General features: G+C 52.6%; 2 protein-coding genes across 2 annotated transcripts in view; one reads left to right on the top strand and one right to left on the bottom strand.

Moving 5' to 3' along the window:
* LOC140386639 (receptor-type tyrosine-protein phosphatase-like N) overlaps window positions 1–24,563 on the bottom strand; it is a 358,411-nt gene that overhangs the window by 76,443 nt on the left and 257,405 nt on the right. Inside the window, exon 5 of the mRNA XM_072469145.1 lies at window positions 9,261–9,473. Coding sequence (XP_072325246.1) covers window positions 9,261–9,473 — 213 coding nt within the window. The remainder of the gene's footprint in view (window positions 1–9,260; window positions 9,474–24,563) is intronic.
* Window positions 1–24,563, top strand: part of dnajb2 (DnaJ heat shock protein family (Hsp40) member B2) — a 186,327-nt gene that overhangs the window by 155,732 nt on the left and 6,032 nt on the right. The window lies entirely within an intron of this gene.

Here is a 24,563-nt window from a genome sequence, read left to right as displayed (position 1 = left end):
TGTACTTGATATTGCAGGATGTGTGTACCCGATATTGCAGGGTGTGTGTACCTGATATTGGAGGGTGCTGTACCCGATATTGCAGGATGTGAGTACTTGATATTGGAGGGTGCTATACCCGATATTGCAGGATGTGTGTACTTGATATTGGAGGGTGCTGTACCCGATATTGCAGGATGTGTGTACCTGATATTGGAGGGTGCTGTACCCGATATTGCAGGATGTGTGTACTTGATATTGGAGGGTGCTGTACCTGAGATTGCAGGATGTGTGTACCTGATATTGGAGGGTGCTGTACCCGAGATTGCAGGATGTGTGTACCTGATATTGGAGGGTGCTGTACCCGATATTGCAGGATGTGTGTACTTGATATTGGAGGGTGCTGTACCCGAGATTGCAGGGTGTGTGTACCTGATATTGGAGGGTGCTGTACCCGATATTGCAGGATGTGTGTACCTGATATTGGAGGGTGCTGTACCCGATACTGCAGGATGTGTGTACCTGATATTGGAGGGTGTGTGTACCTGATATTGGAGGGTTGTGTACCCGATATTGCAGGATGTGTGTACCTGATATTGGAGGGTTGTGTACCCGATATTGCAGGATGTGTGTACTTGATATTGGAGGGTGGTGTACCCGATATTGCAGGATGTGTGTACTTGATATTGGAGGGTGGTGCACCCCATATTGCAGGATGTGTGTACCTGATATTGGAGGGTGTGTGTACTTGATATTGGAGGGTGTGTGTACTTGATATTGGAGGGTGCTGTACCCGATATTGCAGGATGTGTGTACCTGATATTGGAGGATGTGTGTACCCGATATTGCAGGATGTGTGTACCTGATATTGGAGGGTGCTGTACCCGATATTGCAGGATGTGTGTACCTGATATTGGAGGGTGCTGTACCCGATATTGCAGGATGTGTGTACCTGATATTGGAGGATGTGTGTACCCGAGATTGCAGGATGTGTGTACCTGATATTGGAGGGTGTGTGTACTTGATATTGGAGGGTGCTGTACCCGATATTGCAGGATGTGTGTACCTGATATTGGAGGATGTGTGTACCCGATATTGCAGGATGTGTGTACCTGATACTGGAGGGTGCTGTACCCGATATTGCAGGATGTGTGTACCTGATATTGGAGGGTGCTGTACCCGATATTGCAGGATGTGTGTACCTGATATTGGAGGATGTGTGTACCCGATATTGCAGGATGTGTGTACCTGATATTGGAGGGTGCTGCACCCGATATTCAAGGATGTGTGTACCCGATATTGCAGGAGGTGTGTACCTGATATTGGAGGGTGCTGTACCCGATATTGCAGGATGTGTGTACATGATATTGGAGGGTGCTGTACCCGAGATTGCAGGATGTGTGTACCTGATATTGGAGGGTGCTGTACCCGATATTGCAGGATGTGTGTACCTGATATTGGAGGGTGCTGCACCCGATATTCAAGGATGTGTGTACCCGATATTGCAGGATGTGTGTACCTGATATTGGAGGGTGGTGTACCCGATATTGCAGGATGTGTGTACATGATATTGGAGGGTGCTGTACCCGAGATTGCAGGGTGTGTGTACCCGATATTGGAGGGTGCTGTACCCGATATTGCAGGATGTGTGTACCTGATATTGGAGGGTGCTGTACCCGATATTGCAGGGTGTGTGTACCTGATATTGGAGGGTGCTGTACCCGATATTGCAGGGTGTGTGTACCTGATATTGGAGGGTGCTGTACCCGATATTGCAGGATGTGTGTACCTGATATTGGAGGGTGGTGTACCCGACATTGCAGGATGTGTGTACCTGATATTGGAGGGTGCTGTATCCGATATTGCAGGATGTGTGTACCTGATATTGGAGCGTGCTGTACCCGAGATTGCAGGATGTGTGTACCTGATTTGGAGGGTTGTGTACCCGATATTGCAGGGTGTGTGTACCTGATATTGGAGGGTGCTGTACCCGATATTGCAGGATGTGTGTACCTGATATTGGAGGGTTGTGTACCCGATATTGCAGGGTGTGTGTACCTGATATTGGAGGGTGCTGTACCCGATATTGCAGGGTGTGTGTACCTGATATTGGAGGGTGTGTGTACCTGATATTGCAGGATGTGTGTACCTGATATTGCAGGGTGGGTGTACCTGATATTTCAGGATGTGTGTACCTGATATTGCAGGGTGTGTGTACCTGATATTGCAGGATGTGTGTACCCGATATTGCAGGGTGTGTGTACCTGATATTGCAGGATGTGTGTACCCGATATTGCAGGGTGTGTGTCCTTCATATTGGAGGGTGCTGTACCCGATATTGCAGGATGTGTGTACCTGTTATTGGAGGGTGCTGTACCCGATATTGCAGGATGTGTGTACTTGATATTGGAGGGTGGTGCACCCCATATTGCAGGGTGTGTGTACCTGATATTGGAGGGTGCGGTGCCCGATATTGCAGGGTGTGTGTACCTGATATTGGAGGGCGTGTGTACCTGATATTGCAGGATGTGTGTACCTGATATTGGAGGGTGCTGTACCCGATATTGCAGGATGTGTGTACCTGATATTGGAGGGTGCTGTACCCGACATTGCAGGAGGTGTGTACCTGATATTGGAGGGTGTGTGTACTTGATATTGGAGGGTGGTGCACCCCATATTGCAGGATGTGTGTACCTGATATTGCAGGGTGTGTGTACCTGATATTGGAGGGTGGTGTACCCGATATTGCAGGATGTGTGTACTTGATATTGCAGGATGTGTGTACCCGATATTGCAGGGTGTGTGTACCTGATATTGCAGGGTGTGTGTACCTGATATTGGAGGGTGCTGTACCCGATATTGCAGGGTGTGTGTACCTGATATTGGAGGGTGCTGTGCCCGATATTCCAGGATGTGTGTACCGGTTATTGGAGGGTGGTGTACCCGATATTGCAGGATGTGTGTACTTGATATTGCAGGATGTGTGTACCCGATATTGCAGGGTGTGTGTACCTGATATTGCAGGGTGTGTGTACCTGATATTGCAGGATGTGTGTACCCGATATTGCAGGGTGTGTGTACCTGATATTGGAGGGTGCTGTACACGACATTGCAGGGTGTGTGTACCTGATATTGGAGGGTGTGTGTACCTGATATTGGAGGGTGCTGTACCCGATGTGGCAGGATGTGTGTACTTGATATTGCAGGATGTGTGTACCCGATATTGCAGGGTGTGTGTACCTGATATTGGAGGGTGCTGTACCCGATATTGCAGGATGTGAGTACTTGATATTGGAGGGTGCTATACCCGATATTGCAGGATGTGTGTACTTGATATTGGAGGGTGCTGTACCCGATATTGCAGGATGTGTGTACCCGATATTGGAGGGTGCTGTACCCGATATTGCAGGATGTGTGTACTTGATATTGGAGGGTGCTGTACCTGAGATTGCAGGATGTGTGTACCTGATATTGGAGGGTGCTGTACCCGAGATTGCAGGATGTGTGTACCTGATATTGGAGGGTGCTGTACCCGATATTGCAGGATGTGTGTACTTGATATTGGAGGGTGCTGTACCCGAGATTGCAGGGTGTGTGTACCTGATATTGGAGGGTGTGTGTACCTGATATTGGAGGGTGCTGTACCCGATGTGGCAGGATGTGTGTACTTGATATTGCAGGATGTGTGTACCCGATATTGCAGGGTGTGTGTACCTGATATTGGAGGGTGCTGTACCCGATATTGCAGGATGTGAGTACTTGATATTGGAGGGTGCTATACCCGATATTGCAGGATGTGTGTACTTGATATTGGAGGGTGCTGTACCCGATATTGCAGGATGTGTGTACCTGATATTGGAGGGTGCTGTACCCGATATTGCAGGATGTGTGTACCTGATATTGGAGGGTGCTGTACCCGATACTGCAGGATGTGTGTACCTGATATTGGAGGGTGTGTGTACCTGATATTGGAGGGTTGTGTACCCGATATTGCAGGATGTGTGTACCTGATATTGGAGGGTTGTGTACCCGATATTGCAGGATGTGTGTACTTGATATTGGAGGGTGGTGTACCCGATATTGCAGGATGTGTGTACTTGATATTGGAGGGTGGTGCACCCCATATTGCAGGATGTGTGTACCTGATATTGGAGGGTGTGTGTACTTGATATTGGAGGGTGTGTGTACTTGATATTGGAGGGTGCTGTACCCGATATTGCAGGATGTGTGTACCTGATATTGGAGGATGAGTGTACCCGATATTGCAGGATGTGTGTACCTGATATTGGAGGGTGCTGTACCCGATATTGCAGGATGTGTGTACCTGATATTGGAGGGTGCTGTACCCGATATTGCAGGATGTGTGTACCTGATATTGGAGGATGTGTGTACCCGAGATTGCAGGATGTGTGTACCTGGTATTGGAGGGTGTGTGTACTTGATATTGGAGGGTGCTGTACCCGATATTGCAGGATGTGTGTACCTGATATTGGAGGATGTGTGTACCCGATATTGCAGGATGTGTGTACCTGATATTGGAGGGTGCTGTACCCGATATTGCAGGATGTGTGTACCTGATATTGGAGGGTGCTGTACCCGATATTGCAGGATGTGTGTACCTGATATTGGAGGATGTGTGTACCCGATATTGCAGGATGTGTGTACCTGATATTGGAGGGTGCTGCACCCGATATTCAAGGATGTGTGTACCCGATATTGCAGGAGGTGTGTACCTGATATTGGAGGGTGCTGTACCCGATATTGCAGGATGTGTGTACATGATATTGGAGGGTGCTGTACCCGAGATTGCAGGATGTGTGTACCTGATATTGGAGGGTGCTGTACCCGATATTGCAGGATGTGTGTACCTGATATTGGAGGGTGCTGCACCCGATATTCAAGGATGTGTGTACCCGATATTGCAGGATGTGTGTACCTGATATTGGAGGGTGGTGTACCCGATATTGCAGGATGTGTGTACATGATATTGGAGGGTGCTGTACCCGAGATTGCAGGGTGTGTGTACCCGATATTGGAGGGTGCTGTACCCGATATTGCAGGATGTGTGTACCTGATATTGGAGGGTGCTGTACCCGATATTGCAGGGTGTGTGTACCTGATATTGGAGGGTGCTGTACCCGATATTGCAGGGTGTGTGTACCTGATATTGGAGGGTGCTGTACCCGATATTGCAGGATGTGTGTACCTGATATTGGAGGGTGGTGTACCCGACATTGCAGGATGTGTGTACCTGATATTGGAGGGTGCTGTATCCGATATTGCAGGATGTGTGTACCTGATATTGGAGGGTGCTGTACCCGAGATTGCAGGATGTGTGTACCTGATTTGGAGGGTTGTGTACCCGATATTGCAGGGTGTGTGTACCTGATATTGGAGGGTGCTGTACCCGATATTGCAGGATGTGTGTACCTGATATTGGAGGGTTGTGTACCCGATATTGCAGGGTGTGTGTACCTGATATTGGAGGGTGCTGTACCCGATATTGCAGGGTGTGTGTACCTGATATTGGAGGGTGTGTGTACCTGATATTGCAGGATGTGTGTACCTGATATTGCAGGGTGGGTGTACCTGATATTTCAGGATGTGTGTACCTGATATTGCAGGGTGTGTGTACCTGATATTGCAGGATGTGTGTACCCGATATTGCAGGGTGTGTGTACCTGATATTGCAGGATGTGTGTACCCGATATTGCAGGGTGTGTGTCCTTCATATTGGAGGGTGCTGTACCCGATATTGCAGGATGTGTGTACCTGTTATTGGAGGGTGCTGTACCCGATATTGCAGGATGTGTGTACTTGATATTGGAGGGTGGTGCACCCCATATTGCAGGGTGTGTGTACCTGATATTGGAGGGTGCGGTGCCCGATATTGCAGGGTGTGTGTACCTGATATTGGAGGGCGTGTGTACCTGATATTGCAGGATGTGTGTACCTGATATTGGAGGGTGCTGTACCCGATATTGCAGGATGTGTGTACCTGATATTGGAGGGTGCTGTACCCGACATTGCAGGAGGTGTGTACCTGATATTGGAGGGTGTGTGTACTTGATATTGGAGGGTGGTGCACCCCATATTGCAGGATGTGTGTACCTGATATTGGAGGGTGGTGTACCCGATATTGCAGGATGTTTGTACTTGATATTGGAGGGTGGTGCACCCCATATTGCAGGATGTGTGTACCTGATATTGGAGGGTGGAGTACCCAATATTGCAGGATGTGTGTACTTGATATTGGAGGGTGGTGTACCCGATATTGCAGGATGTGTGTACTTGATATTGGAGGGTGGTGCACCCCATATTGCAGGGTGTGTGTACCTGATATTGGAGGTGCTGTACCCGATATTGCAGGATGTGTGTACCTGATATTGGAGGGTGTGTGTACCCGATATTGCAGGATGTGTGTACTTGATATTGGAGGGTGCTGTACCCGATATTGCAGGAGGTGTGTACCTGATATTGGAGGGTGTGTGTACTTGATATTGGAGGGTGGTGCACCCCATATTGCAGGATGTGTGTACCTGATATTGGAGGGTGGTGTACCCGATATTGAAGGATGTGTGTACTTGATATTGGAGGGTGGTGCACCCCATATTGCAGGGTGTGTGTACCTGATATTGGAGGTGCTGTACCCGATATTGCAGGATGTGTGTACTTGATTTTGGAGGGTGCTGTACCCGATATTGCAGGATGTGTGTACCTGATAATGGAGGGTGCTGTACCCGATATTCAAGGATGTGTATGCCTGATATTGGAGGTTGCTGTACCCGATATTGCAGGATGTGTGTACCTGATAATGGAGGGTGCTGTACCCGATATTCAAGGATGTGTATACCTGATATTGGAGGGTGCTGTACCCGATATTGCAGGATGTGTGCACCCGATATTGCAGGGTGTGTGTACCAGTTATTGGATAGTGTTGTGCCCGATATTGCAGGATGTGTGTACTTGATATTGCAGGGTGGTGTACCCGATATTGCAGGGTGTGTGTACCTGATATTGGAGGGTGCTGTGCCCGATATTGCAGGATGTGTGTACCTGATATTGGAGGGTGGTGTACCCGATATTGCAGGGTGTGTGTACCTGATATTGGAGGATGCTGTACCCGATATTGCAGGATGTGTGTACCTGATATTGGAGGGTGGTGTACCCGATATTGCAGGGTGTGTGTACCTGATATTGGAGGGTGTGTGTACTTGATATTGGAGGGTGGTGTACCCGATATTGCAGGGTGTGTGTACCTGATATTGGAGGATGCTGTACCCGATACTGCAGGATGTGTGTACCTGATATTGGAGGGTGGTGTACCCGATATTGCAGGATGTGTGTACCTGATATTGGAGGGTGTGTGTACTTGATATTGGAGCGTGGTGTACCCGATATTGCAGGGTGTGTGTACCTGATATTGGAGGGTGTGTGTACTTGATATTGGAGGGTGGTGTACCCGATATTGCAGGGTGTGTGTACCTGATATTGGAGGGTGTGTGTACTTGATATTGGAGGGTGCTGTACCCGATATTGCAGGGTGTGTGTACCTGATATTGGAGGGTGCTGTACCCGATATTGCAGGGTGTGTGTACCTGATATTGGAGGGTGGTGTACCCGATATTGCAGGATGTGTGTACCTGATATTGGAGGGTGCTGTACCCGATATTGCAGGGTGTGTGTACCTGATATTGGAGGGTGGTGTACTCGATATTGCAGGGTGTGTGTACCTGATATTGGAGGGTGCTGTACCCGATATTCAAGGATGTGTGTACCTGATATTGGAGGTTGGTGTACCTGATATTGCAGGGTGTGTGTACCGGTTATTGGAGGGTGCTGTACCCGATATTGCAGGATGTGTGTACCCGATATTGCAGGATGTGTGTACCCGATATTGCAGGGTGTGTGTACCGGTTATTGGAGGGTGCTGTACACGATATTGCAGGGTGTGTGTACCTGATATTGGAGGGTGCTGTACCCGATATTGCAGGATGTGTGTACCTGATATTGGAGGGTGTGTGTACCTGATATTGCAGGGTGTGTGTACCTGATATTGCAGGATGTGTGTACTTGATATTGGAGGGTGGTGTACCCGATATTGCAGGGTTTGTGTACCTGATATTGCAGGGTGTGTGTACTTGATATTGGAGGCTGTGTGTACCTGATATTGCAGGGTGTGTGTACCTGATATTGCAGTGTGTGTGTACCTGATATTGGAGGGTGTGTGTACCTGATATTGCAGGGTTTGTGTATCTGATATTGCAGGGTGTGTGTACCTGATATTGGAGAGTGTGTGTACCCGATATTGCAGGGTGTGTGTACCCGATATTGCAGGGTGTGTGTACCCGATATTGCAGGATGTGTGTACCCGATATTGCAGGGTGTGTGTACCGGTTATTGGAGGGTGCTGTACACGATATTGCAGGGTGTGTGTACCTGATATTGGAGGGTGCTGTACCCGATATTGCAGGATGTGTGTACCTGATATTGGAGGGTGTGTGTACCTGATATTGCAGGGTGTGTGTACCTGATATTGCAGGATGTGTGTACTTGATATTGGAGGGTGGTGTACCCGATATTGCAGGGTTTGTGTACCTGATATTGCAGGGTGTGTGTACTTGATATTGGAGGGTGTGTGTACCTGATATTGCAGGGTGTGTGTACCTGATATTGCAGTGTGTGTGTACCTGATATTGGAGGGTGTGTGTACCTGATATTGCAGGGTTTGTGTATCTGATATTGCAGGGTGTGTGTACCTGATATTGGAGAGTGTGTGTACCCGATATTGCAGGGTGTGTGTACCCGATATTGCAGGGTGTGTGTACCCGATATTGCAGGATGTGTGTACCGGTTATTGGAGGGTGTTGTGCCCGATATTGCTGGGCGTGTGTACTTGATATTGGAGGGTGGTGTACCCAATATTGCAGGATGTGTGTACCTGATATTGGAGGGTGGTGTACCCGAGATTGCAGGATGTGTGTACCTGATATTGGAGGGTGCTGTACCCGATATTGCAGGGTTTGTGTACCTGATATTGGAGGGTGCTGTACCCGAGATTGCAGGATGTGTTTACCTGGTATTTGAGGGTGCTGTACCCGAGATTGCAGGGTTTGTGTACCTGATATTGCAGGGTTTGTGTACCTGATATTGCAGGGTGTGTGTACCTGATATTGGAGGGTGTTGTACCCGATATTGCAGGGTTTGTGTACCTGATATTGCAGGGTGTGTGTACCTGATATTGGAGGGTGGTGTACCAGACTTTGGACGGACGGGTGTACCTGATATTCGAGCAAGGTGTCAGTTCCTCCCTCAGGGCCCAGACCGGCCAGTTTCTCTTTCTGACGCTGCTTGGCATTTTGTCTGATGCAGAAGATGACGGCTCCGGCAATGAGAATGCCAGCGATGCCCGCGACGGCGATAAATGTCAGTAGCAGGAAACGGAAGGTGGCACTGTGCCGTGCTGGTTTCGGCAGCGAGTGGAACGCATTCCTCTGCGGAAAAACGAGAGAGAGAGAGAGAGAGATTAAAACCCGAGAAGCTGAAGAGATGGAGAGAAATTCTCACCAGGCCGGCTCACAGGCGTGAATCACACTGAGATGAAGGTTTACGGAAGAGACAAGCAATTTGCAGGTCTCGCTCGGATAGCTGTTTAATCATCACTTAATGATTCACTCGATGAAAATGATTCATGTTCCAAAGTGAGCACCATAACGAGACGGTGAAGAGCTGGCGTTGGTGTTGCTGCCTCGGTTCTTCTGTGTCCCCTGTGTTTATTTAAAGAGTTGGTCCCTTCCGATTGGATCCAAGAGAACAGGAAGGGTGTTGGTCCACTGGTATTTTCCCCAGTGGGATTAATGACAGAGGAGTTGCTTCGTTTGGAACGCTGGATTTGGGATTGAATGGGAAGGGGTCTTCAGCTCTGCACAGAAAGGGTGTTAAATGGGTTTGGCCCACCTGGATTGTCCACAATTGGAGATTGGCTCAGGGTGTTGGCAAACACATAGAATAAGCGGGATTTAGGGGCAGCACGGTAGCACAGTGGTTAGCACTGTGGCTTCACAGCACCAGGGTCCCGGGTTCGATTCCCGGCTTGGGTCACTGTCTGTGCGGAGTCTGCACGTTCTCCCCGTGTGTGCGTGGGTTTCCTCCGGGTGCTCCGGTTTCCTCCCACAGTCCAAAGACGTGCAGGTTAGGGGGATTGGACATTCTGAATTGCCCTTAGTGTCCAGAAAGGTTATGAATTTGTCTATATATGTGTTTCTGGAACAGACCTCTTCATTCACCTGAGGAAGGAGCAGTGCTCCGAAAGCTAGTGACATCGAAACAAACCTGTTGGACTTTAACCTGGTGTTGTAAGACTTCGTACTGTCCAGAAAGGTTAGCAGGGGTTATTGGGTTATGGGGATAGGGTGGAAGTGAGGGCTTAAGTGGGTCGGTGCAGACTCGATGGGCTGAATGGCCTCCTTCTGCACTGTATGTTCTATGTTCATCTCATGGCAGGGATGAGGAAGGAGTTTGGATTCATTGGGATTGTGTACAATGGGAATGAATGGGAAGGAGTTTGGATCCTTTGGGATTGTGTACAATGGGAGTGAATGGGAAGGGTTTGGATCCATTGGGATTGTGTACAATGGGAGGGAATGGGAAGGGTTTGGATCCATTAGGATTGTGTACAATGGGAGGGAATGGGAAGGGTTTGGATCCATTAGGATTGGGTACAATGGGAGTGAATGGGAAGGGTTTGGATCCATTGGGATTGTGTACAATGGGAGGGAATGGGAAGGGTTTGGATCCATTAGGATTGTGTACAATGGGAGGGAATGGGAAGGGTTTGGATCCATTAGGATTGGGTACAATGGGAGTGAATGGGAAGGGTTTGGATCCATTAGGATTGGGTACAATGGGAGTGAATGGGAAGGAGTTTACTCCTGTTATTGTCCTACATAGTAAAATACACTCAGTTAATTCCAGCATGTTGCTTAATATTCATATTGTTCTCCATCCAAGAGATGATTCACTGACAGGAATACAAAATTGATACCAAAGGAAAATATCAAAATATAAACTCATGGTCTTGTCTTTGACCCTAAACAGCATGGTGTGCGTTACTCTCTGCTTGTTATTCACTGCTTTAGGAGGCTGTGCTGAACTCCATGCTCTGTGCAAGAGGACACATTCAACCCCTATTTATGCTCTTAAAGATAAGTTCAAATTAAAGGTTCCATTAGTCACTATTCATGGGTATTCAGTTTTCCTGTGCTGGGGGGTTTCAGAGGATTTTGCTCCTATTCCACTGGGTAAAATTAATCACTATCCCCTCCCTCTGTCCCTGCCTGACCAGTCATTATGGGTGCAATTTAACTGAAATGACACAGAGTGCCGTGTCGGGCGCGTTTAGCTGGGTGTTTGCCGGCTCTGGCAGCGCAGAGAACGATCCCGTTATTAAATGGGACTCTGCTTCAATTCTGGGCCTCGGCGAGGAAGGCCCCGCGCTTAGTTACATTTCCTGAACTAATGAGATCCGCTTGCAAGTGCGAGAGGCATCGGGGTACCATTTTTAACCGGCGCCCGATCTCCAGACCTCCCACCGTGACCTTTGAGTCCCCCCCCCCCACCATAAGACCATAAGACAGAGGAGCAGAATTAGGCCACTCGGCCCATCGAGTCTGCTCCGCCATTCAATCATGGCTGATATTTTTCTCATCCCCATTCTCCTGCCTTCTCCCCATAACACTGCACCTCATAAGGGCAGGGGCACCCCGGCCCGATCCCCGGAGCAGGCAAAATGCCACCCGGAAAACCTGGCAGTGCCAGCCTGGCAGTAGAGTGTGCCGCCTCGTCAGAGCTCGTTAGGTCTCGCGCGGTGTAATGAGGCTGTTAAATCTCGCGAGAGGCCTCGCGAGGGATTTAAAGGGTGGTTCGGGCCCTATAGTTCCAGTCCCATGTCCTTTCATGGCCATTCTGCAGCAATCTGTGTGTGTCCTAATTCCACCATATGACGCAAAAGCCCCGACCTTTGTGGGACAAAGGTTGCTTCAGGTGCCCCGGGATGAGACATAGATCTAGAGCCAGGCTGCCCTATTCAGATCCATTTTCCCATCGTCTCTGATCCCAGGTTAACGGGGGAGGAGTGTGGAGTGGGAGAATGGATAAATACAGACAGAGATCGATCCACCCCCTCACCTCGCCCTCCCGCCAACCCTATCATCTTCTGTTAACTGTGGCCTGAATTTCCATGCCGATGGAAAGACTCTCGCTCTGTATGAGAATGCAGGCAGAGGCTCGATTATGGAAGTCCCATGGAGGGGGAAGGGGTGGGTTCTAAATTGTGAGGTCGGTTGGATAGCCAGGGGTACCTTTTGGGAGAAGTAAGGTACCTCTTATGGAGTGGTAAGGTACCCCCTTTGGGCGAGGTAAGGTACTCTTTGGGAGAGGTAAGATACGCTTTGGGAGAGCTCACGTAGGCTTTGGGATTGTTAAAAATAGACATGAATGTGCGTAAAAAGTGCAGAAGTGCATTGGAACTGTCAAGCTGTCAAGGGATTTAACTCTGCTGGGCTTTTAATTTTAAAAAGTATGGAGTTTAAAGCAAAGTCAGTGCTTGCTATTTCATTCTGCCTGCTGGCGTAAGTCTGAGGGTTATCATTATAGGGTTTGTGATGCATGTCTAATTTTACAAGATAACATTATCACAGCGGGGTGCCTGTTATGTGAGTAGTCTGATTAACAGCTGCGAGTGGTTATAGAGATGCTTGTTTTTGTGAGATTCGGTGAAATATTTGTTTTCATAAGGGATTAGTTGGAGGAATTTCAAAGTTTTGAATGTTTTTCTTGAATCAATGAGAGTGTTTTGTTCAAAATATTGACATCATCAGTAAAACATAACTTTGGTCCATGTCAGCATGGTTCCTGAGGTTTAACCATGGTGGATATTGGCGAATTGGCATGGAGTGGGGGCGTGGGGAGTAGTAAGGGCAAAGGGTGATGGTGGGGTGCATGGGTAGGCTTGAATTGGCACTAAGTTGGCAAAGAAGTTAGGTGGATTAACTATGATCAATGCGCGGGGTAGGACGGGGGAGTGGGCCTAAGTAAAGTGCTCTATCGGACGGTTGGTGCAAATCTGATGGGCTGAATGGCCCCCTTCTGCATTGTAGGGATTCTATGGATTCCATGGATATAGGAATGAGCAGGGAGAATGGGTAGAAAAGTGGCATATGGAATTTAAGGGGTCATGGTGGGTGAGTAGAGGGGTGCAGGGTGGTGTAGGGGATGTGAGGGGACTTGGGAAGGTAAAGGGGGCACCAGTGGCATTGGGGTACGAGGGGTCATGTGAGGGTAGAGAGGCATAGGGTGGCAAAGTGGGTAGGAAGGGCCATGGGGAGTGGGTACAGGGATATCGGTTGTCATGGTGTTTGAGGGGGTATGGGTTGTGGGTACAGGGGCAGGAGGCAGAATATGTTGGCATGGATGGGGCATGGTGAGTGTTTTCAGGGGGGTGTAATTGTGCCCACAGTGGCTCTCCGCCCAGCTCGACCCCGCACGCAGCAGCCTCTGCACTCATCCTGGGGGGCAGCGGACCCCAACCTCCACTCCAACCCACAACTGTGCAACCCAGCCCGGCTCCAGGAACCAAAATCTCCCCACAAATGCCTGGGCCTCTTTTTCCCGAGTCTGCTTCGTGGAGACAGGAAATGTCCCGAAACTGCACAACCGACCTGAGGGGGCGGGGGGGGGGGCGCGGAAAATCCAGGCCTACGCGTCCCGGAGCGTGTGTTCGAGTGTGTACCTATATCACGTGACACAATGTCAACACCCTGGACGGGTTCTCTGATCCTGAGGCTAAGTGTTGCGTGCATGCGCAGTGGCTCCCTTCTCCGTGCCGGCCCCGACGCAACATGGCGTAGGGCTACAGGGGCCGGCACGGAGCAAGAGAGGCCGGCCCGCCGATCGGTAGGCCCTGATCGCGGGCCGGGCCACAGCGGAGGCCCCCCCCCCGGAGTCCGACCCTCCCCCCCCCCCCCCCCCCCCCAGGCCGCCCCCGAAAGGATGCACGCCGAGATCCCGCCGGGTCAGACCACACGTGGACGGCGCCGGTGAGACTCGGATTTTTTTTGCGGCCACTCGGCCCATCCCGGGCGGAGAATCACGGGGGGGGGGGGGGTCCGCGTAGAGCAGCCCCCGACCGGCGTCGCGCGATTCGCGCACGGGGCAGAGAGAATCCCGCCCCTTATCTTCTGTCTACTTTCTGAGTAGCCCTGATTTTAATGTCTCCACCATTGGCGTCTGAACCTTCAGCTGCCCGAGCCGGACTCCCTCCATCTCCATCTCTCCATCTCTCTCTCCTCTGTTCAGAGATTCCTGAAAACCAACCAAACCTTTGCTCACTTATCTTAATATCCCCCTTTCTGCGTCGCTCAGTGCCGAACAATCGCGCCTGCAAAGTGCCGGCTTTGTTCTGCTATGTCAATGGTGCTATGTAAATGTAAGTTGTTGTTGTCCCGTCTTAGGCCCACAAACAAACAATGGTTATTCAGGAATAGCACTGGGGGGGGGGGGGTGGATAATTGAGCTTAGGCGTGATCAGCAAGTGGGGGAGGAGGGACGGGGGAATTGTGTGTGTAAGCCATGCAGCCTGGGTGTGGTTGTTGGTTGGCGGGGGGGGGGGTTATTCGCCGAGTTATGTTTACATTTGAATTGTTGTTACAAAATCACAAATGCCTTAATAAAATGTTTTGAAAAAAAAGGAATAGCGCTGGAGGATGGAAAATGTTTGTTGCAGTGGGTGGAAGGGAGGCGGGGGGGGGGGGGAGGTAACCAGCTCCTGGGCGGTGGTGGTAGGGGGCGGAGGGGGGGGGGAGGTAACCGGCTCCTGGGTGGTGGTGGTAGGGGGCGGAGGGGGAGGGGGTGGGTAACCGGCTCCTGGGCGGTGGCGGTAGGGGGCGGAGGGGGAGGGGGTGGGTAACCGGCTCCTGGGTGGTGGTGGTAGGGGGCGGAGGGGGAGGGGGGGGGTAACCGGCTCCTGGGCGGTGGTGGTAGGGGGCGGAGGGGGAGGGGGGGGGTAACCAGCTCCTGGGCGGTGGCGGTAGGGGGCTAGGAGTGGGGGGGGGGGGGTAACCAGCTCCTGGGCGGTGGCGGTAGGGGGCTAGGAGTGGGGGGGGGGGGGGTAACCAGCTCCTGGGCGGTGGTGGTAGGGGGCGGAGGGGGAGGGGGTGGGTAACCGGCTCCTGGGCGGTGGCGGTAGGGGGCTAGGAGTGGGGGGGGGGGGGGTAACCAGCTCCTGGGCGGTGGCGGTAGGGGGCTAGGAGTGTGGGGGGGGGAGGGGGGGGAGGCGGGGGTAACCAGCTCCTGGGCGGTGGCGGTAGGGGGCTAGGAGTGGGGGGGGGGGGGGTAACCAGCTCCTGGGCGGTAGTGGTAGGGGGCGGAGGGGGAGGGGGGGGGGGGGTAACCAGCTCCTGGGCGGTGGTGGTAGGGGGCGGAGGGGGAGGGGGGGGTAACCAGCTCCTGGGCGGTGGCGGTAGGGGGCTAGGAGTGGGGGGGGGGGGTAACCAGCTCCTGGGCGGTGGCGGTAGGGGGCTAGGAGTGGGGGGGGGGGGGGGGTAACCAGCTCCTGGGCGGTGGCGGTAGGGGGCTAGGAGTGGGGGGGGGGGGGTAACCGGCTCCTGGGCGGTGGCGGTAGGGGGCTAGGAGTGGGGGGGGGGGGGGGGGGGGGAGGCGGGGGTAACCAGCTCCTGGGCGGTGGCGGTAGGGGGCTAGGAGTGGGGGGGGGGGGGGGAGGCGGGGGTAACCAGCTCCTGGGCGGTGGCGGTAGGGGGCTAGGAGTGGGGGGGGGGGGTAACCAGCTCCTGGGCGGTAGTGGTAGGGGGCGGAGGGGGAGGGGGGGGGGGGGGTAACCAGCTCCTGGGCGGTGGCGGTAGGGGGCTAGGAGTGGGGGGGGGGGGTAACCAGCTCCTGGGCGGTGGCGGTAGGGGGCTAGGAGTGGGGGGGGGGGGGTAACCAGCTCCTGGGCGGTGGCGGTAGGGGGCTAGGAGTGTGGGGGGGGGGGGTAACCGGCTCCTGGGCGGTGGCGGTAGGGGACTAGGAGTGGGGGGGGGGGGGGTAACCAGCTCCTGCTACTTGACGGCGTGGAACTTTTTTGTTCCATTGTTCTAATTCAGTCTTAAAGATATTCAATGTCCCAGCCTCCACCATTCCCGAGGGAAGAGAGTTCTACGGAATTCCGACTCTGAGAGAAATAAATTCCCCTCATTTCCGTTTAAAACGGGAGACTCCTCGGGCGGAATTCTCCGACCCCCCCCCCCCCCCGCCAGATCGGAGAATCGCCGGGGGGGGGGGGTTGCGTGAATCACGCCACGTCGCCCCGATGCTGGGACGCGATTCTCCGCTCTGCGGAGGATCGGCGCCTGCGTGGTCGGCACGGCGCCGGTCGCGGTAACCTCTCTCTCTGACTGAGTGCTGAGAGCACTGCCCACTGACCACAAACCGGGGGCGGGGTTTGGAGAGTGTCAATGTTCCCAGCGGGTCAGTCAGCAGCGGCGAAGTTAATGGGAGACTGTGCAGAGTGCAGACAGTGGAGGGGGGGGGATCGGGTCTAATTGTGGGCTCTGCGCCTCAGGAAGGATCTCAGGGCCTTGGAGGGAATGGAGTAGGGGGGTCACCAGGATGACCGTGACAGGGAGAGAGTCTGGAGAGGCCAGGGTTGCTCCCCTCAACGCAAAGGAAGCTTGAGGGACAGAGAGAGGCATTCAAAACCATGACGGGTTTGACGAAGCAATCAGAGAGACTCCACTTCCGCTGGCAGGAGGAGCTACCGACCAGAGGACACAGATTTAAAACGACCAACAAAAGGGCCAGAGAGGATGTGGTCGTCACCACTGATGTATATATTGTATGTATAGGATGAACTTCAGGTGCAACAGGTGATTAAGAAGGCAAATGGAATTTTGTCCTTCATTGCTAGAGGGATGGAGTTTAAGACTAGGGAGGTTGTGCTGCAATTGTATAAGGTGTTAGTGAGGCCACACCTGGAGTATTGTGTTCAGCTTTGGTCTCCTTACTTGAGAAAGGATGTACTGGCACTGGAGGGTGTGCAGAGGAGATTCACTAGGTTAATCCCAGAGCTGAAGGGGTTGGATTACGAGGAGAGGTTGAGTAGACTGGGACTGTACTCGTTGGAAGTTAGAAGGATGAGGGGGGATCTTATAGAAACATATAAGATTATGAAGGGAATAGATAGGATAGATGCGGGCAGGTTGTTTCCACTGGCGGGTGGAAGCAGAACTAGGGGGCATAGCCTCAAAATAAGGGGAAGTAGATTTAGGACTGAGTTTAGGAGGAACTTCTTCACCCAAAGGGTTGTGAATCTATGGAATTCCTTGCCCAGTGAAGCAGTAGAGGCTCCTTCATTAAATGTTTTTAAGATAAAGATAGATAGTTTTTTGAAGAATAAAGGGATTAAGGGTTATGGTGTTCGGGCCGGAAAGTGGAGCTGAGTCCACAAAAGATCAGCCATGATCTCATTGAATGGTGGAGCAGGCTCGAGGGGCCAGATGGCCTACTCCTGCTCCTAGTTCTTATGTTCTTATGTTGATATAGGAGCTTTACGGTAAGGCCCCTGTACTACAGGTACGGAGGTAGATCCCTGCCTGCTGGCTCCGCCCAGTAGGCGGAGTATAAATATGTGTGCTCCCCGTACAGCAGCCATTTCGTCAGCTGCTGTGGGAGGCCACACATCTCAGTATAATAAAGCGTCGATTACATCCTACTCTCGTCTTTGTGTCATTGATCGTGCATCAAGGGAATTAGCAGCGTGTGTAAAAAAAGGGGGGGAAAACAAACTATCTGGAATGGTGGTGGTTGGGATTAATTGGTTTGTTCTTTCAAAGGGGCCAGCACAGGGATGAGGGGCTGAATAGCCACCCATTGTACTGTGCGAGTCTTTGAATCGAAGGGGTGAGGCTGGGGAAGGCCTGCACAAATCAATAAAGTAATTTATAATCATTTCGAGTTTGGCAATGATGGCTGAAATTAATCCCAGTTGTCACCTCCTAACCAAGCCACCAGGTGGCAGCGCTGTCCCATTGATAGGTCTCACTGGCCCCCTCAGTTGACTCTTTCAATGCAACAGAGAAATGGCCGTTCACAAACTTTGCGACGGATTTAATCCCAAACTGGGCTTCCGATCACAGATTCACGGCATTAACTATTTCTTTCTCCAGTACATCGCCCGACTTCACCCCGACCTCAGCTGCCGACACCCTCATTCCCGCCTCCCGCGTCTCTGGACTCGAATGCACCAACTCACTCCAGGCTTCCCTCCGATATTCTACCCTCAATCAACTTAAGATCATCCAAAACTCTGCTGCCCGCGTCTTAAGTCGCCGCAAGTGCCGTTTCCCCCGTTGCCCCCGGTGCTCGCTGACTAACGTCACGGCTCCTGGCCAAGCCATGCCCTAACTTTAGACCTTTCGTCCTTGTTTATAGATCCCTTGCGACCGGACCGCTCCCTCGCTCTGTGAGCTCGTCTCCAGCCCCACTGCCGTCCGGGATCTCCACCTTCCTCTGAATCCGGCCCCTCCAGCGTCCCCGATTTCCGCTGGCGGCGCAAACAGGCGGCGGGGTTGACGGGCGAACGGGACTCAGTGTGAGTGAGGGCGAGGGCGGCGGAGTTTTTGGAGGACGTCAGGTTCGCGGGAGGGTGGAAAGTGGTTGACCAGCCGGACGTGCGCTGGAATGGTCGATCTTGGAGGTAACGGGAAGCGTGAATGAGGGAGGGTTTCAGGAACAGGTGAGCTGAGACCGGGCGGGGCGGGAGGCCGGGGGTGGAGAGAGAGAGGGGGGGGGGGGGGTAGTCAGCCCATATTACAGAGGTGAAAATAGGTGGTGGCGGGGAGAAAATAATATTCATTATTGTCACAAGTAGGCTTCAAATGAAGTTACTGTGAAAAGCCCCTAGTCGCCACATTCCAGCACCTGTTCGGGTACACGGAGGGAGAATTCAGAATGTCCAATTCACCTAACGGCACGTCTTTCGGGACTTGTGGGAGGAAACCGGAGCGCCCGGAGGAAACACACGCAGACACGGGGAGAGCGTGCAGACTCCGCACAGACAGTCACCCCAGCCGGGAATTGAACCTGGGACCCTGGCGCTGTGAAACAACAGTGCTAACCACTGTGCTACTGTGCCACCCGTGAAGTCAGAAGCTCAATTCGGGGTCCAATGTGACACCAAGGCTGCAAACGGGCTGACGTAACCTCAGCCTGTTGTCGGGGAGCGGGATGCAGTCGGTAGTTGGGGAAGGGAGTTTGCCGCTGGGATGAAAAACAATGGCTACTGCCTTCCCAATAAATTGGAAGATATTTCTGCTCATCCCGTGCAGGATGTCGGAGAAGCAGTTTGATAATTTAACAACAGAGGAGGAGTGGAGAGAGGTGGGGGTGAGGTAGAGCTGGGTGTCCTCAGTGTAATTGTGAAACCTAACGCCGTGTTTCCAGATGATGCCACCGGGGGGCAGTGTGTAGCTGAGAAACAGGAGGGGGGACAAGGATAGATCCTTCGGGGGACACCAGAGGAAACGGTGTGGGAGCAAGAAGAGAAACCATGCTTGGTGATTCTCTGGCTGGGATTGGATAAGAATGGAAGTAGGGGGGAGCAGCCCCACCCAGCTGGAGGACAGGGGAGAGGGTGTCGGAGGAGGATGGTGTGGTCAACGTGTCACAGGCTGCAGACAGCTCGAGGAGGACGAGTTTCCCTTTGTCTCTGGTGCTGTGGCAGCGGCCGAACCCTGATTGGAGGGATTCAAACGCGGAGAGTTCCGGGAAAGGTGGGAGGGGAAAACAGATTCGGAAACAGGGGCTGGTTTAGCACAGTGGGCTAAACAACTAGCTTGTAATGCAGAACAAGGGCAGCTGCCCAGGTTCAACTCCCGTACCAGCCTCCCCGAACAGGTGCCGGAATGTGGCGACTAGGGGCTTTTCACAGTAACTTCATTTGAAGCCTAATTGTGACAATAAGCGATCATTATATTATTGTAAACCTTTGAGTGGGAAGGCAATTTGCAAGGGCAGAGGGGTCAGGGGTTGGTTTTATTTGAAGGGAGAGCTGAATACGTCAGATCTGAAGGAGAGAGGGACACCACCTGGAGAGAGAGAAGCATTTACAAAGTGGCACAGTGGTTAGCACTGCTGCCTCACAGCGCCAGGAACTCGGGTTCAATTCCAGCCTCAGATGATTGTGTGGAGTTTGCACATTCTCCCCGTGTCTGCGTTCATAGAATTTTTTTAGAACATAGAACATACAGTGCAGAAGGAGGCCATTCGGCCCATCGAGTCTGCACCGACCCACTTAAGCCCTCACTTCCACCCTATCCCCGGAACCCAGTAACCCCAGCTAACCTTTTTGGATGCTAAGGACAATTTAGCGTGGCCAATCCACCTAACCTGCACGTCTTTGGACTGTGGGAGGAAACCGGAGCACCCGCAGGAAACCCACGCAGACACGGGGAAAACGTGCAGACTCCGCACAGACAGTGACCCAAGCCGGGAATCGAACCTGGGACCCTGGAGCTGGTAAGCCACCGTGCTAACCACTGCGCTACCGTGCCGCATTGGTTTCCCCCGGGTGCTCCGATTTCCTCCCACAGTCCAAAGATGTGCGGGTTAGGTGGGGTTACAGGGATAGGGTGGGGCAGTGGGCCTGGGGTGGGTGCTCTTTCGGAGGGGTCGGTGCAGAGATGATGGGCCGAGTGGCCTCCTTGTGCACTGTAAGGATTCCATGGTTCTATGTCGATCAGGAGGGGAAGCTGGGCGGTCGCAGTTTAGTGGGATTAGGGTGCAGGTGAGTTCCGATGAGTTCAGAGAGGTGAGGAGGGGAGATAGGCGAGGAGGATGTGAGTTCCGGGATTGGCCTGGGAGGAGTGCGCATGGATGTTTGGCCCAGTGGGCTAGTGGGTGGGAGGGAGGGATGTGGCAGAGGCAGCCGATCGGATGGTGTCAATATCAGCGATGGACAAACCCAGGAGCTCCTTGCACTAGTTGTTGGAGGTGAGGGTGGAGGGGGACGGGGTAGGGGGGGGTTTAAGAAGGAAGCTTGCAGCGGAGAAAAGAATCCAAATAAAGAAGAAATGAGAAAGTGTGCATTACTACTGACGAGATTCTGTGTGTTGTTAGCTTTTAGTGAATGAGACCAAATGCATCCGAGCGCTGCAGCATTTTGTCACTTCCGGAGGGCGTTTGATGAGGTGCCGCACTGAAGGTTAATTCACAAGGTGAGATCAAATGGGATTAGGAGTAATTTATTCGCTTGGATAGAAGAGTGGCTGACGGACAGAAGACAGAGTTGGGATAAATGGGTCCATTTCGGGCAGCACGGTGGCACAGTGGCTAGCACTGCTGCCTCACGGCGCGAGGTCCCAGGTTCGATCCCGGCTCTGGATCACTGTCCGTGTGGGGTTTGCACGTTCTCCCCGTGTTTGCGTGGGTTTCGCCCCCACAACCCAAAGATGTGCAGGGTAGGTGGATTGGCCGCGTTAAATTGCCTCTTAATTGGAAAAAATTAATTGGGTACGCTAAATTTATTTTTAAAAAGGGTCTTTTTCTGAATGGCAAGATGGGGCAGCACGGGAGCATGGTGGTTAGCACAATTGCTTCACAGCTCCAGGGTCCCAGGTTCGATTCCCGGCTTGGGTCACTGTCTGTGCGGAGTCTGCACATCCTCCCCGTGTCTGCGTGGGTTTTCTCCGGGTGCTCCGGTTTCCTCCCACAGTCCAAAGATGTGCAGGTTAGATGGATTGGCCGTGATAAATTGCCCTTAGTGTCCAAAATTGCCCTTAGTGTTGGGTGGGGTCACTGGGTTATGGGGGCAGGGTGGAGGTGTGGGCTTGGGTAGGGTGTTCTTTCCAAGAGCCGATGCAGACTCGATGGGCCGAATGGCCTCCTTCCGCACTGTAAATTTTATGCTTCTATGAAAGAAATTCTATGTAACTAGTGGGGTGCCAGAGGGCTCAGTCCTCGGGCCCCCAGCTATTTACAATCTGTATGAACGACTTGGTTATAGGGGCAGAAAGTTCTCTCACCAGATTTGCAGACATTACAAAAATAGGTGGGGCAGTAAGTTGCAATGAGGAAATGAGAGAACCTTACAAATGGGTACAGATAGGTTAGGAGAGTGGGCCAGAATGTGGCAGATGGAGTTTAACGTGGATAAGTGTGAGGACATGCATTTTGGTCGGGCAAATGGGAAGACAACTTATTATCTAAATGGGGAAAGATTTCGGGGAGCTCCAATGCAGAGGGATCTGGGTGTCCTTGTGCAGGAGTCATAGAAAATGAGCGTGCAGGTACAAAGAACAAAGAATAAAGAAAATTACAGCACAGGAACAGGCCCTTCGGCCCTCCCAGCCTGCGCCGATCCAGATCCTTTATCTAAACCTGTCTTCTATTTTCCGAGGATCTACTTCCCTCTGTTCCCCGCCCGTTCATATATCTGTCTAGATGAATCTTAAATGATGCTATTGTGCCCGCCTCTACCACCTCCGCTAGCAAAGCGTTCCAGGCACCCACCACCCTCTGCGTAAAAAGCAGTCCAAGCACATCTCCCTTAAACTTTCCCCCTCTCACCTTGAAATCGTGACCCCTTGTAATTGACACCCCCACTCTTGGAAAAAGCTTGTTGCTATCCACCCTGTCCATACCTCTCATAATTGTGTAGACCTGTAGATCTGTACAGCAGATAATAAAGAAAGCAAATGGGATGTTGGCATTTATAACAAAAGGAATAGAGGATAAAAGTAAGGAATAGAGTATAAAAGTAAGGAAGTGTTGTTGCAACTCTACAAGGCATTGGTGAGACCGCACCTGGAGTATTGCGCACAATTGTGGTCCCCTTATTTGAGGAAAGATGTAGTGGCGTTGGAGGCAGTTCAGAGGGGGTTCACTAGATTGTTTCCAGAGACGAGGGGCGAGATTCTCCACTCCCCCGCCAGTTGGGAGAACCGCCTGGGACGCCGGTCCGACGCCCTCCCGCGATTCTCCCAAGCGGCGGGAACGGCCCGGTCGAGTTTCGCGGGCCGCAGGCCGGAGAATCGCCGGAGACACCCAAAATGGCGATTCTCCGGCACCCCCGTTATTCTCAGGCCCGGGTAGGCCGAGCGGCCAGGCCAAAACGGCGGGTTCCCCCCGGCACCGTCCACACCTGGTCGCTGCCGTCGAGAACAGCGCGGGAACGGGGGGGGGGGGGGGGGGGGGGGCGGCCTGCGGTGGGGGGGGGGAAGGGGGGATCCTGCACCGGGGGATACCTCAAATGTGGGGTGGCCCGCGATCGGTGCCCACCGATCGTCGGGCCGTCCTCTCTGAAGGAGGACCTCCTTCCTTCCGCAGCCCCGCAAGATCCGTCCGCCATCTTCTTGCGGGGCGGACTTAGAGAGGACGGCAACCACGCATGCGCGGGTTGGCACCGGCCAATGCGCGGATGACGTCAGTTATGCGGCGCCGGCCGCGTTATCCATGCGGCGCCGCTTTTACGCGGGCGACAAGGCCTGGCGCGTGGAGATGACGCGGCCCCGATCCTGGCCCATTGTCGGGGCCTGAATCGGTCGGGACCGGGGCCGTTTCGCGCCGTCGTGAACCTCGACGGCGTTCACGACGGCGCGGCCACTTCGCCGCGGGGGTGGAGAATCCCGCCCGAGGGGTTTGGCGAATGAGGAGAGATTGAACAGTTTAGGCCGATACTCACTGGAGTTTAGAAGAATGAGGGGAGATCTAATCGAGGTATACAAGATGCTAAAAGGTCTGGATAAAGTAGACGTGGAGCGGATGCTTCCTCTTGTGGGGCATTCTGGAATGAGACGTCTTTTAATTGGTAATGGGTTGAAGGGTTATGGCAAACGGGCAGGACGGTGGAGTTAAGGCCAGGATGGGATCAGCCAGGATCGCATGGCGGAGCTGACTCGATGGCCAACTTGCCTAATTCTGTTCTTATATCTTATGAAATTATGCTCTTAATTTCTGATCAAGCATACACACTGACTCGGCACGCTCAGATCCTGACCGATGCACTGTACATATCACAGTATCTTCCATCTTGTTCTTCGAGACCCATTCAGTTTGCTGGCATCCTTGGCCCAATGGGTTATACTCCAGGTGTGAAAGCTGAGGGGTCAATTTCCTTGACAGGCTGGGGGACACAATCTAGGCTCACATCCTCCGTCCCGTCCTGCGGGGGTGCTGCACTGTTGGAGCCGCTGCCTTTGGATTGAGGTGCTAAACCGAGGCCCCCCCCCGGCTCTCGCAACTGGACATCAAAGCTGCAGTGGCCATCACCCCCATCGAGTCTGCACCGGCTCTTGGAAAGAGCACCCTACCCAGAGGTCAACATTAACACTGCAATGAAGTTACTGTGAAAAGCCCCTAGTCGCCACACTCCGGCGCCTGTTCGGGTACGCAGAGGGAGAATTCAGAATGTCCAATTCACCTAACCAGTACGTCTTGCGGGACTTGTGGGAGGAACCCGGAGCGCCCGGAGGGAACCCGGGGCGACTGTGCCCCCTCCTGAAAGGCGCTATAGAAATGCAAGCCTTTCTTTCTGT

The sequence above is a fragment of the Scyliorhinus torazame genome, chromosome 2 (genome assembly GCF_047496885.1).
Source record: "Scyliorhinus torazame isolate Kashiwa2021f chromosome 2, sScyTor2.1, whole genome shotgun sequence".
NCBI classification, from domain to species: domain Eukaryota; kingdom Metazoa; phylum Chordata; class Chondrichthyes; order Carcharhiniformes; family Scyliorhinidae; genus Scyliorhinus; species Scyliorhinus torazame.
This window is presented reverse-complemented; position numbering and strand designations above follow the sequence as displayed.